General features: G+C 40.7%; 1 protein-coding gene across 5 annotated transcripts in view; it reads left to right on the plus strand.

Moving 5' to 3' along the window:
- MRTFB (myocardin related transcription factor B) overlaps positions 1–14,641 on the plus strand; it is a 163,989-nt gene that overhangs the window by 99,549 nt on the left and 49,799 nt on the right. Inside the window, exon 1 of one of the 5 annotated variants that reach the window (XM_045542633.1) lies at positions 1,517–1,852. The exons of the other annotated variants lie outside the window; for them this stretch is intronic. Coding sequence (XP_045398589.1) covers positions 1,732–1,852 — 121 coding nt within the window. The 5' untranslated portion in view covers positions 1,517–1,731. Of the gene's footprint in view, positions 1–1,516; positions 1,853–14,641 lie in introns of those variants that run through there. 5 annotated transcript variants of the gene reach the window in all.

Raw genomic sequence — 14,641 nt, forward strand, 5'->3', positions numbered from 1 at the left:
TGACAAGAAACTTGTCTTGCGAGATGCTGGAGAAGGATAGACAGCTGTCTTTCTAGAACAGTGCAGGTTTAGTGGGTACCAGCCTTGGAACCACGGACAAAGGACGGAGTACTTCACCCAGCCCCATCTGTGTTTAAGTTATAAAAGAATATTGATTTTTTTTGGCAGTAAAAAGGTAAGCCTTTCTTCATCCTGCATGAGGGTCACATCAGGTGCATAATTAAAATGTATCTGTATGTTTTCTTTGAAAGAAAAAAATGTGCTTCCTTTAGAGAACATTTATTTAGTTGTTCATCTAAAATTAGTGGCTCTGAATCATTCTCTAGGACTTCTTTAGAATAGAACTCTTAAGTGTTATCCAAAGAAGTTTTCCTGATGCACCGTCTTCTAGTTTTATTCATTCACTCAATCATGCAACGAGTATTTATTGAGAACTCCTCATATTCCAGGCACTCTGCTAGATGTTGACTGTAAAAAAGTGAGCAAAATGGATCCCTCAAGGAGCAGGACTCACTGTCTACTGCCCTTATAGCCTCTAGTGAGTTTTATGGGAGCTCGTTGCAAAGGAACATACTTTGAACCATAAAATAATTAGATTATTTTGTCTGCAGATACATATTTGGTGTATATGGAAACAGGCTTGTCTCCACATTTGCCTGGAATTCCCATACCTAGAGATTTCCTTCCAGCAGTGTCCCTCATATGTTGTAAACAGCAGCCTATTTGGGCTCTGGTGACTTTGCAGCCTGTGGCTTGCAGGAGAGGTGCCCATCCTTGATAGCTCATGTGAAATTAAACTTGGGCTGGTCGCTGGTTGAATCTGTCATGAACTAGAAGCTCTCAGTGTCGCTGCTTTTAATACAGGGGAGGAGATTTTTCCTTAAAAAAAAAATCATGGCGATGTTAAGTCTCTCAGCCGACTAGTGGTACAAAGGAAAACTGCTGCTCGGGTCTGAACTGCCGGAGGAAGAAAGCTGCAATTTCAGTACGTTTCCCTATTACAAAGAGCACTGGCTTTGCCAGGAAGAGCCGTAGGCAGCAAAAAGCACACCACAGCAGAACTTTGGTAGTGAGCGGACTCTGTTTTCACCACATCTGCTAGTAGCGTGTTTATTCAGAGTGGTGCCTCTGCTGAGATAAGAGCCGCTTCCTTCAGATGCCCTAGACTGCCGTTTGTTTAGCCGGAGAACTTAATGAGGAATGAATTTGCTGGTCTGGCCGATATAAAGTATCTCCACAGCCCGTGGCTGTGTTTATAAAGAGCCGAAGAGAGATCACAGGCAGCAGTTTGTCATCTTAGGTATCAGCAAAGTCTTCTCTTTTAACAACTCGAGGATTTATTTTTAACTGCTTGACTCAGTGTTTGTCAGATGATTCGGACCATCAAACTGCAGATGGAAGTATCCAGCGCGGGGGAAGCTGGAATGGCAAGGGGAAGGGGGCTGGCTGGGAAAAGGGGTGGGATTTTAGAATCGTGCCTGTGTGGCTCTGCCTCCTGACGTGGGAGAGAGTTAAGGGCTTCCAGCAGCAGGAGTGTATTTGCAGGTCAAGCTGGGAACTAAAGGGTAATGGCTGCCTTCAGCTGCTTAAAGACATAATTGCCCAGTGATTCGGGTATTGTGGGGCGCAACCAAGGACCCAGGGACCAGTGTACTGAGCACCGCTCTGTGCTGTTCTGCAAATTAAGCTTTTCTCCTGCTTGATGCTGCCTGTCTCCAGAAGCCTCTCACCATGATCGATAGCTCCAAGAAGCAGCAACAGGGCTTCCCAGAGATTTTAACTGCTGGGGAATTTGAACCATTAAAAGAAAAGGAATGCCTTGAGGGGAGCAACCAGAAAAGTCTCAAGGAAGGTCAGTCTGTCTGTGGACAGGGGCAAAACTGCCAAATTCATATTCCCGTCAGCCAGGCTGAGCGTCTGTGTCTGCTTACCATGCGTGTGTCTGCTCTCTATTCACTCATGTACCCTCCACGGGCTGAGTTCTTTGAAATGAAAGCTTAATGCTGTTCTCGGTAGCTGTTGCTAAAGACTCATAGCTGGTAGAACCGTAGGGATTTTGCAGTAATTAATATGGTAAGGGGACTTATGAAACCAGTCCTTGTTTTGGTAAATCTTTTTCAGGTTCATGTTGTGTATTTTCTCTAATTTTTGTTTTTTGGGTGGTTTTTTTTTTTTTTTTTGCCCCCTATGCCTTTTTGGAGAGACCCTTTCCTTTTCAATCTTAGTCAGAACACTGCTGCTTTTGGGGTTTACAAACACATAATTCCAGGAAAATACCTTTTTTTTCAATTAAGATGTGTATGTTATGTTTTATTTAAAACCAAAAAAGTAGTTAGCTTTCTTAATTAAATCCTAAAATGATGCATTGCATTGCATCATTTTTGTTTTAAAAAGCACATTGCATAGCTTTGTTTTTTTTAACAAAGCAAGCAAAGAATAAACTTGAGAATACTGTCAGTTATTATTGCTAGTGACACTGTACAGGTACCTCACTGATTGATCTAAGGAAATGGCCAAAGGTATGGGTAGTGCTGTCCTCTGTCCAGGCACACTGAAGTGAGGCTAACCAGTGCATGGCTTGCTTTACTGTAGCAGCTGGAGATCCAGGACTGTGGTTTAAGAAATTCGGGGTCTGTAGAAAATAAGTGTTTCCTAAATTTGAGACATGAGGGTCACCCTTCCCAATGCCTGTTTAATTTGAAAATTGGTTTTCTAGTCCTCTTTGGGAGGCAAAACCCCTGCAATATCCCTTTTTCTTTCTCCCTTCTTTCAGCTCCTGCTATCAGCCACCCCCACACCTCCCCACTTGCTCTGGCTCATCTTATAGAGACGAGAGAGTGAATGCAGAGTTAGTCAGCCTGAGCAGCACTTTGGGCTTCTTCCAAAGGGGTATTCCTCCTTTTTTTTCCTCTCAGACATTTCGAATATGAGAATGTGACGATAGATTGTTACAGATTTAAAAGATAAGAAGAAGAAACAATAGTTGAATTTGCTGGAGTTGAACTACTTTTGGGTATAGGTTGAAAAAAAAAAAAAAAACTCCTAGATGGAAACAAATGACACACATATAAATAGCTGTTGCTGGGAACCGAACAATGGGGCTGCCTCTGCTTGTGCACAGCTTGCCTCATTGTAGATTGTTACAAAAATCAATACCAGGGAAGTTTTAGGACACATTTCTGGAAACTCATTGAGGGGAACTTCAATTTTTAAAGTCATCAATTTTTAAAAAGTTTGAGAATTATCCACACATCATTTAAATCAAATTCAAGTTTTAAGCTCCTATTATTAATACAAATTTAAAACAATTTTTGTGCTACTTGTAAAGCTGGGAAAGTAGAAGAAAATGGAAGAGGAAAGTAAAAAGATGTCACAACAGCAGAGTGTGATTAAGGAGCATAGAAAGCAAGGGTTAAAATATAAAAACAGGATAGGAGAATCATCAAGAGGAACAGCAAAACAGAGCTGAGATGATTACATAATGTATAGATTCTTTGACTAACAATTCTGACTACGTGTTCAGTTTACACAGGTGCAGTAGCCTCATGTCAAAGGAGCATGGACTCTGGAGTGAGACAGACTTGGGTTCAAATCCCAGGTGTACCATTTGCTATTTTTGTGACCCTGGATGGGTTCACTGCTCTGAGCTTTAATTTCCTCATTTATACAATGAGGAGAAACCGTATTTACTTCATAGTGTTTTTGTGAGTTGCCTGGTTTAAATAGCCAGTTTCTCATCCCTCTTCTTACCTGGTTTTTTAATTCTCTGTTACTTTTTCCTTCTATTTAAAATCCTGTATATATTTAAAAAATAGAAATATTGTCTATCTTGTCATGTAAATTCATAGGTATAAAGAGGTAGGGGAGAGAAATTTCGTATTTCAGAATGATCCACAGAAATAATTGGATGATCAATCTGTCTCACAATTGCATTGAGCTAGGTGTTGCTTTATATCTTAATAAACTATATATTTCTACTCATTTTCTTCAATAGGTAGGGCGGAGGGTGAAACAATATATATAGGTATGAGGGTGATCTGCTACCTCAAAGTTAGTGACACTGAAAGAGTTCAATCTGGATTTAATTAGAATGGAAAAAATAAGTTTTGTAGAAAGGAGTTGTAAGAAAATAACTTGGTTCCCTGTGCAAAACTGAACTCCTGAAATTCGGTGTGTCACAGTTCCTGCCTGCAGGTGAACACCAGTGTTCAGCTTATCAGATTTATAGAATTATAACACGGGGACAAGCCCCTGGCAAGCTTCGTCTGCTCTGAGGTATTGGGCATGCAGCAGTTGTATTAACCCATGGAGGTTGATTGAGATGGCAGCATTTGTTCAGGTGCCTTTGATTGACTTACTGTCCCAGAGTCCGATTAGAACCTAGGCTGTTTTGTCAGAAGAGACAAATGTATAAATGACTATTAATAATGCCTAATAGTTTATGTGTTAAGGGACACATATTAAAAATATCTATTATATGTTTATATCCACAGTGTTTGGTTTTCTACTCATTTTTTTACAAACTTGGTTTTTGTTTGTTTGAAAGAGCAACCTCTAAAAATTGTTTTGTTCTTTCTTTTTTTTGAGGCAGGGTCTCGCTGTGTTGCCCAGTCTAGAGTGCAGTAGCATGGTCATAGTTCACTGCAAGCTCATACTCCTGGGCTCAAGTGATCCTGCCTCAGCCTCCTGAATAGCTGGGACTACAGGTGTGCACCACCTCGCTTGGCTAATTTTTCCTTTTTTTTTTTTTTTTGTGTAGAAACAGGATCTCGCTGTGTTGCTCAGGCTGGTCTCAAACCCCTGACCTCAAGTTATCCTCCTGCCCCAGCTTCCCAAAGTGCTAGGATTATAGGCATGAGCGACCGCACTCAGCTTAGAATTTTTTTTTTTAATGTCTGAATCGGTGTTTTTGGGTAATCAAGGAAAGATAAATTTTGGTTCATTTAACCACATAGACACAAGCTTGGTCTCTCTGGTGTTTCTGACATATGTCTACTGTCAGAGATTGGAAGACTGTGCTTCTCAAGTCATTGCTTTCTTTCTTGCTTATATTGGGATATTTAGAATTCCTGTAATTGTTGACAGTACTAGTTGGCTGAAATCATTATTGGAGGAACAGACTTTGTAAGCAAATATTGTAAGATTCAAGAATTTATGTGACACCTTAACAAGAAAATTTAATAATACCTTATGAAAATTTAGAAAAGGAAAGAGTTTTAAGTGCTTGACCACCTATGAATTGTCATCACGTACCAGAGAATTGTTTGGATAATGAGGCATATCACCACAGTTCGGTTAATGTTTATATAAACTTTTTGATAAATACCAACCAATGCATGTAGTAGGAGAATTTAATTATTTTCTGCTGTAGGTGAGAATAGCAATAAATGTCATGAATTCCCCTGAACAAATTCAAAATAGAGAATTCTCTTTAGACTAGTTTCTTTTGTCAAAGCAGCAATAGGGAATCTCAAATTTTAACTTGTCTACCAAAGGCTTTGAACATTTTCTAATTATGCTCAACATGCATGAGATTTAAATTAATTTCTGGATCTACAACTAAGAAGGATATTATAAGCCACTCTGACTTGACAACTGAAGAATTGATGATTATGAATTTTCAGGAAAATCAAATAAATTGAGATGATTTAATTCAGATAAGTGTTTTAATGAGTCATTATTGAGACAAATGAATCATGATACCAATGCTACTAGCTATATTCCATATTGAACAAAGGTAAAATGGCAGCAAGCAAATTGAAAGAGGAGTAATTGATGTTTGGCTCTCTGATGGTGAAAATAAGATACCACAGAAAGAAGACTGGGTTGTGTATTAATTACTTGGACTAAAACTGCTCTAACAACCCTAAAATGCAGTGCTTTAACCAATCAAAATATATTTCTTGCTCATTACACAGTCCAGTGTGGGTTGGACAGCAATGCTAGGCAGCTGTCCTTGAGGAGGTGACTTGGGTATCTGGGCTCCTGTCATTACATGACTCGACCATGTGTGTCAGGAATAGGGAGGAGTTACAGATTTGGGGACCACATTCCCAATTCTGCCACAGACTGGTTAATAACAGCTGAGATGAAGTGGGTGACAGTGTGTGGTAGGTTGGCTAGCAAACAGTGGAGTGGATTAACATATTGTACCTGGGACATGTCTATAGTAGAATTTAAGAAGAAAATGAACATTTGTCTAAGATATTCTCAGTAGTCCAACCTGGGATCCAACCTAGATTAAATAAATAACTTTACCAAAGGATCAGTTTTTTGGAATGATGGAAATTATCTCATACATACTCTACCTGAACTTACGTGACACATTATTATGAACAAGTATTTAAAGAATATTATGCCCCTCCCTGCCTTCTTAAACAGAATATAGTAATTTGAACTATCACCTTCAGACATAATTTATAATTCAACTACAAAGTAATGGCTCGCCCAAAATGTAACGCATTGCTGCCTTTAAGGCACTGTTGAGGTGTGTCAGACCACCTGCCCATGCGGAGGATGATTCCTAGGTCATTATTGGATGACTCGAATTTTATTTGAGTGAGAAAGTAAGTAAATGATAATGTAGAAATTAAAACACACACACGAGATAACAGAAGAAAATCATATACACGCTTTGTTCCAAACGAGCGAGCGCGACAGGCTGAGGGCCAGACTCCTCAGTCTCCCGATCTGTACAGCCATCTACCTCCCCGACGTGGCCGATGGGCTTTTTATTCCCACCAAACATACTCTTCGAGGGCTTCCCATGTCAATAAATGGCACCTCTGTCCACCCAGTGGTTCATGCCAGGAACCTAAGTGGGGGCAATCCTCGACACCTTCCTTGACCTCGTCTTCATAACCTATCAGCAGAGCCTGTCACCAAAGCTCCCAGTTCTGCCTCAAAAATATTACTATTTCATCTGTCCACAGCACTGTATCACCATAGCCAGCACCCTTATCCAGGTCCCCTTTACCCAAACAGAATCTTTCTTTACAGGACTCTTTACTCCAGCCGAGACAGAGCTGCCTCGCTGGTTTCCCCTCCCTTCTACTCCCACCCCGTCACCCTGCACTGATACCAAGAGTTGTCATCTTAAAATATGATCTTACTCAGTTGTGCTGCTGCTTCACACCTTGTAGTGGGTCTCCATGGTACTGGGATAAAATCTGAAGTCCATGGGGTAAACGGCCCTGCCTGTGTGTCCAGAAGCATCATCACTGTTCTCTCGGGAATGCCCCCCCCCCCGCCCCCCGCCCATCCCACCCACCAGCAAGAGCAACTGCAGCTCATCCTGCCAGTTTCACTGCAGGGGGCGCCTTCTCACGGAGGCCTTTTTCTGCACCACTGCCCCTTCCTCAGACTAACTCAGATCCTTTTAGTCTTCCTGTGTGTCCACCATGATTGTTTTATTAAATGTCCGTCTCCCCTTCTAGGAGAGCCGTGGGATCTTTGAGGGAAGGGGCTGGGTCTGTTTTGTTCACCACTGTGTTTGTGGCTCAGAGCCCATGACTTCTGCTTGTCACTGAGTAAACGTTTCAGAGAAGGGCGATATCTCCTGGGTTAGAACAATCAGGAAAGGGTTCTTGGGGCTGCAGTGGTTACCCTGATCCTGTCACCTGAAGGAAGAAAAGTACACCAAAATTACCATTTAAACCACTTTAAAGTCTGGGGTAGGCACTGGCTACTATTTCATCATATCAGCCTCACCTCAGTAATGTGATAAGACGGCCCCTGACTTACAGTAGTTCAACTTAGGATTTTTGGACTTTACAGTGGGTGTATCAGAGTATTAAATGCATTTGTTTGACTTACAGTTTTCAACTTAAACCCATCCTAAGTCAAGGAGCATCTGTACTATCATGACATCATTCTACTTTATTAAAAGCTTTCAGGAAAAAATATAGATAAGTTTGAAACATTAGGTTTTCAGTTGTTTCCTAATGATAGCTTTATCAGGGTTTTCTAACAGGCTTCGGCATGGCAAAGAGAATGATCTTCTAATTTCTTTGTGTCTTCCCAGTTTTATTAGTCAGCTCAGACTGCATGGCTTAAACAGCAGGAATGACTTTCCTCACAGTGCTGGAGGCTGGAATGTCCGGAGGGTTTGGTTTCTGGTGAGGGCTCCCTTCCTGGCTCGTGGCCTTCTCACTGTGGGCTCGTGTGGCCTCTCCGCGGTGCGCACCTGGGCAGAGAAGGGTGCACTCTCGGGTGTCTCTTCCTTTGTGGACACTAACCCTATCGGACCAGGTTCCCAACCGTATGACCTCATTTAATTTTAATTATCTCCTAAAGGCCCTGTCTGCAAATACTGTCACACTGGAGGTTAGAGCTTCAACACATGAATTTGAGAGGGACACAGTTCAGTCCATAACACCAGTGAATTCTTATTGATATATATGACTTCCTATTAGAATTATAATGTGTAGAATTTCTTACAAAATAGAGGCAGTATGATCAAAAGCATTGTTGTGGTCACATGACATGGTGGCAAAAACCAACAGCATATTAGGACATATTTCTTTTTGTGTGCTAAGTTTTTGTTTTGTTTTTGGAGTTTTTGGGGGTTTTCTTAGAAAAATAATCCTGTGGAGACACTAAATGTTCCTCATTAATTCTGGCTGTGCCTCTCCCTAGCTGTGTGATCTTGGGTAAGTGCTTAATTCCTCTGTGAAAATAAACATCGGTGCGCATCTTGCAGGGCTGCTATGCAGGTTAGATGAGATAATGCTTGGAGAGCTCTTGGGGTAGTGCCCGACACACAGTATGCCCTGCCAGTGTGAAAGCTCTGCTTGGCCATCCTTTCCAGTTCGGGACACAGTAAAACCAAGTTCTAGGCTGCTAGAGCAGGTGAACGCAGAGGCTGGTGATTTCCCAACTGAATAAGATTTCTGAAGACATGTAAGTGTCTGGTCTCTGCCTGTTGGTCAATGTGAATACATTTCTCATCTAGAGAATTATAGAAACTTGAATTCTGGTGTGCATGTTCATCTGCTAGAGCTGTCCTTTTCTCGTTTATTTGAATCGAAACAGTGGAGCCAGCAGATTGTCTGTCTTGGAGTCTAAAAACCAAAAGCATCCAAACATCAGAATCTTTCTACATGTACTATCTTTAGAAAACATGCCATTGTAATACCTGAACAATGACTGGCTGGTGTGTGTGGCAAGGGGTAACAGGGTGACCCTCCATGCTGGGCATGGCTACTTGGTACATCATCATCTGGCTAGGATTTTAGGATAACACACAAGTTATGACAGTTCTCAGTTGTCTTTATGTTTTGGTGGGCTAACTGCACACGTGTGTGTCAGCATATACGTGAATATATATGTAGATATGTGTGTGTATGTATTAGCTCCATTCCCGAATCCACAAAATGGAAAGAAAATCCAAGATATTGAGGCTGGATCAAGTCACCTCTGCAGAAGGGCGTGTGCTTACTGTTCTGGGAAAAACTGGAGGTAAACAGTATCCACTGTTTGCCTGTTTCATTGTTGATTGTTCTTGTATTCAGACAGCCCACCTAGGAATTTATATTAGGAAATTTGAGAGTCTTTTATACAACTCCCATTTTCACAGTATAATAGAGGGATTAGGAAGCAGAGCTTTAGCTCGTAGCACCTCTACCCAGAGCTGCACACTGAAATTCTAATACAGTGGCGGAATGTAGAATTTTTTATTGCCCCCAAAATAAGAAAAATAAACATTATCTTCTTTTGGAACCATATAGGCAAGAAATCTAGACGTTCAGGCATAGAACGAGCATGAGCCCATCGGTTAAGAGTTAATCGTTTGAAAAATAAATCAAATACTGTTTTAATCTCTTTTGCATTGCTGGTGATCAGGCAGTTAAGTGGATGATTTTGCTTTTGAAATGCCTGTTATTTGTGTTATGCTTCCATTTATCTCATTTATACTGTGTGCTTTATTTCCACCACTTTTTAACCAAATGAGAGTTTTAAAATGCATGTGTTTATGATATCTTTATGTATGTCTGCCACAGGCTAATGTTATCTCTGCCATTCTGTATCAGGCCCCTGGCTTGACACCAGACTGTCATACCACAAGCAGCATACTTTAAATTCATTCCAACTTTTGACAAAAAGGAGAAGGAAATTTGTGTGAAGGTATGATCAGTTTAAAGAAACATGCCCCATTTTTAGCAGTCTGTTTCCATGGCAACAGAAACAGCAGCCAACCAGAGAGTTATCAAAGCTCCTGTAAATTTCCAAGGCTGAGTGTTGAAAACATTGTCTTCCTGACCTCATGCTGCAGATTAATGCAGGAAACCTACAGTGTGTTAGCTGGGAATAATAGCAGTTCTGTTAGCATTTGAGTTTTTACTTCATTTTTGCTCTTTAATTTCTAATAGAGGGGAAATGCATTCTAGATTGCGAGGCCTCCTTGCAGGCAAGGGACAGTGGTTTGGAATTCAGCAGTCTGTGCCGCCTGCCTCTTCCTCTACTTCCCCAACCTTGGTGTACCAAGCTCATTTGGTTAAAAAGTACTGAAAATAAGGCACACAGTGGGGTAAATGGAAGTATAACACAAGTAACAGGCATTTCAAAAGCAAAATCATCCACTTAACTGCCTGATCACTAGCAATGCACAGAAGTTAAAACAATATTTGATTTGTTCTCCAAACAATTCATTTTTAACCCATAGGTTAAAAATTCATTTTTAACCCATAGGCTGGTTCTATGCCTGAGCTTCCAGACTTCCTTACATTGAAATGAATGGCCACATTTCCACTTAGTCTGAGGCCTTTTTTCAAACACTAGTTTGCACAGTTTTTTAGTTAACTTGATGTTGTTCTCCTTTTAATCAGAAAATAGTTAAAAATTCCTGATCAAAACGCTGTTTGCTCTCTGTAGTGTGTGAGGTTTAGATTTATGCACACACTGTGTAATTCTGCATTTGTTTCAGACAGGAAGTGGTGATGGAAGTTTGCGTAATCAGTGCAGATAGTACAGCTCTTACAGGACAAACCACCATTTTATTTTTGGCCTCTCTGCATTCTGTTTTAAAATCACTTGAAGAAGAACCTTATTTTATAATTGGCAAATTAGACCCCTGAAAATACAAGTAAAAATCTGTTACCTTTGGTTGCTACTTTTTATCATCCATGAGAGTACCTAAGTGCCTTCTCTTTAATGCAGCATGGATTTCATACTAATTATAAATAGAGATGAAAAGAAATTAGCATCTACCACTTTTTCATGATAGTCTTCTTTGCCCATAGTCTCCCTTTTTTAGTCTTTTTTTTACCCTTCCAAACAACATAATTACATTTTGTCTTCTGTTCCTACCACCAGTAGCAATTCAGAAATAATCCCAAACCTCAAATTCACCCAAGGAAGTGAAACAGTATTGATTTTGCCCCATAATAATCACTTGACCATAGAAAATCTTTTTGACAATTTATCCTTCAGTGTGGCATAGTATTTCTTTTCTTAGAAAATAGTAACTTAGTTATATACTCTAATTATATCATGTGAAGTTAAGAAAAACATGTTTAGTGAAACTTCTATATATGGCAAGTACTGTGGAAGGTGCTAGAAATATAAGGATGAGGCCTATGAGGGAAAACAGAGGCAAAAAATACATAGAATTTGGTGTGATGGGGAATATATAATATAGCTATTACTGTAGTTACTAAATTATTAAAAGATCAAGTCACCATGAATAGTTAATGGAATTATCGTGGTTAGAAGGGGTGAGCCTGGGGTGGTTGGGAAATCAGAAATCTGATTAGTGAGAAATTAGTCCTTAAAGTGTGTTCCCCTGTTGTTGTTGTTTTTAATGGACACGAAATTCACATAACAAAATTAGCCATTAAGCAATTACTCCCATGCCCCTTTCCCGTCAGTCCCCGGCAACTACTGTTCTCCACTCTGTCTCTTAATTTACCAATTCTGGGTATCTTAGGTAAATGGAATCATACAATATGTGCCCTTTTGTGTCTGGCTTCTTTCACTTACAGTGTTTTTCAGGTTCATCCATGTTGTAGTCTGTATCAATACTTAATTCCTTGTTGTGGCTGAGCAACATTCCATTGTGTAGACATACCACAGCTTCTTTATCCAGTTATCTGTGATGATATTTGGGCTGTTTCCGCCTTTTGGCTACTGTGACTAGAGTTGCCGTGAATGTATGTGTACACATATTTGAGTACCTGTTTTCAATTTTTTTCATTTTACCTAGAGTAGAATGATGGGTTGTAATTGTTGTCAACTAAATTTTTATATAATTTCTGAGAGAACTTCTTTAGAAAAAACTGCTGAATGTTCTAATTTTGTATCTTGTGGTCTTTTTCTCTGATAAAAATAATCAAGTTCAGAGCCAATGAATGACTTGCCAGTTTCATAGTTTGTATAGTGAACATATATCATTCTTATAAATGTAATTAATGTGTGAAAAGATTTTTTTTAGTAAAAACACCTAAACTCAGGGTAGTTAAGAAAGATGTGATACATACAGTAAGCAAATGGACTTATAACCTCATCTCCCTCTGTTGATGGGACCCCTGTGTGCCTCTTGTGAGTTTTACCATCTGGAAATACACAGCTGTGGTAGAACTCTCAGGGTAAATGTTTTACACAGAGAATACATTGCTACCTGTTTGAGATATGCTTTTTTTATATCTGCCCCTGCCCCCCCCCGCCTTTTTTGAGAAAATCAAACAGGTTTAAATCCTGTTTTAAACCTTAATTTTAAACTTAAGGACTTCTCAGGACCAGGTGTTGGATTCAGTTTCTAGATTGTTCAAAGATAAAGACATTTGAAAATGTTCAAATGTGAGCAATTGCAACTTGCATTCTATTTCACTCTGTTACTTATGTCCTGTGTTTCCTGAAAGGATGTAGATACTCAGTCACTGAGTGTTTTGAGCTGTGTTTTCCCCTGAGAATTCTATAGCCTTATGTGTATCCTTTTCTTATAAGCAGTTATTCGTGCAGTGGCTGTGGAAGATACTGAATGTCAGTCAACTTCCGAATAGGATGGAGGCTATGATGTCTGCCCGACAGCATAGTTCATCTACTCCATGAGGCACCAGGGGGAGAATGCTCTCGGGTTCAGTTTTCAGACGTAAGGCCATTGCCGGGGACACTGGCTTCGTAGGCAGTTGTGCCATCACCCCTGTGAATGCTGCTGCTGCTGCCACCACAGGAAAGCAGCGCTTGGCCAGTGTCTCAACTTTGGTTTGCAGCTACGGAAATGAAATCTTGTCAACACGTGCAGACTGTGTCAGGTTTTCCAGAGATCAGCCAGTGTGCCAGCTTAGTCACTGGTCCTAAGAAGTTCAGCTGCGCAGTGCACTGAGTAACATTCTGTGATCGAGGCCTTCTCTCCCTCCACGCAGACAGAAACACCCGAGGAGGAGCACGGCGGCTGAAAAAGGAGGAAGAGGGTCTCCTCCAGACCTAATCCACGAAGGTCCCAGAGAAACTTGATAAAGCATCCTTCTCCCACAACTGTGAATGCCTCTCTGATCATTAGAAGAGTTGGGTCCTCTATTTTCAGGGTCCCTTAGCCCTTTCATAATCCTGGTTAAGCACTGACAAACTCTGCCCAACTCCTGCCTTCCACTGTGGCGTGATAATTAAGCTGTCTATGTCATTCAAGCCGTGTTCTTCCTGGCCTTGGATGATCTGCCTCCAAGGTGCAGATATCTGTTGTGATTTATAATACATTAATTTTTTTTTTTTTTTTTTTACTAATGAGCACTGAAAGGAAGTTTGATATTTTCTAAAATTATGAGCCTGTACCTGTATGATCAGTACTTTGTATACCTAGCAGTTGTTCTCAGAATAACCTTTGTCAAGTTGTGAATGACTGGTTGTATTTGATATAATCAAATACTGTAATTGTGGTTTGTTGTGGTTGTTTTAGGTTGTTCTTTGTTTTTTGTTTTTTCTAGAGACAGACTCTTGCCGTGGCCCAGGTTGGAGTACAGTGGTGTCATCGTAGCTCACTGCAGCCTCAAACTCTCAGGCTCAGACAATCTTGGTGCCTCAGCCTCCCAAGTAATTGGGACTATAGGGCATGTGTTACCGTGCCTGGCTAATTTTTGTATTTTTTGTAGAGACGGGGTCTCACCATGTTGCCCAGTCTGGTCTTGAACTCCTGGCCTCAAGCAACCCTGCTGCCTCAGCCTCCCAAAGTGCTGGGATTACAGGCATGAGCTACCACGCTTGGCCTCATTGTGTTTTAATACTGACCAAAGGTGGCAGCATACCCAGTTCTCTTGTCAGGACATTGTGCCTCATGTTCAGCGTAATGTGTGCAGTACTGTCCACCCATTGGTGTGGGTGAAAACTAAAAGAAGCTGGGTGATCAACACACTTGACAAAATGACTAGTTACTTGCAAATGTGCTTCCCCTTCCATTCATATTCTTCCTAATGTCTTTGCTTAAAAACAGATCTTCCATTCACAGCGACTGCTGCTGCTCTTTCCCATGGTTTGGTCCCATACAGCACCCAGACACCTCATAGAAATGCTCTAAATAAGTGGACATGCCTGGGGGAGGTTGATGGTCACAGCTGTTTTGAGTAATGCTTGTATGGGATGTTCTTGCTTCTTGGGAAAGTTAATAGGCAATGAAGAGAGCATTATTTGGGGAGATTATTTCCCTACCTTC

The sequence above is a fragment of the Lemur catta genome, chromosome 2 (genome assembly GCF_020740605.2).
Source record: "Lemur catta isolate mLemCat1 chromosome 2, mLemCat1.pri, whole genome shotgun sequence".
Taxonomy (NCBI): Eukaryota; Metazoa; Chordata; class Mammalia; order Primates; family Lemuridae; genus Lemur; species Lemur catta.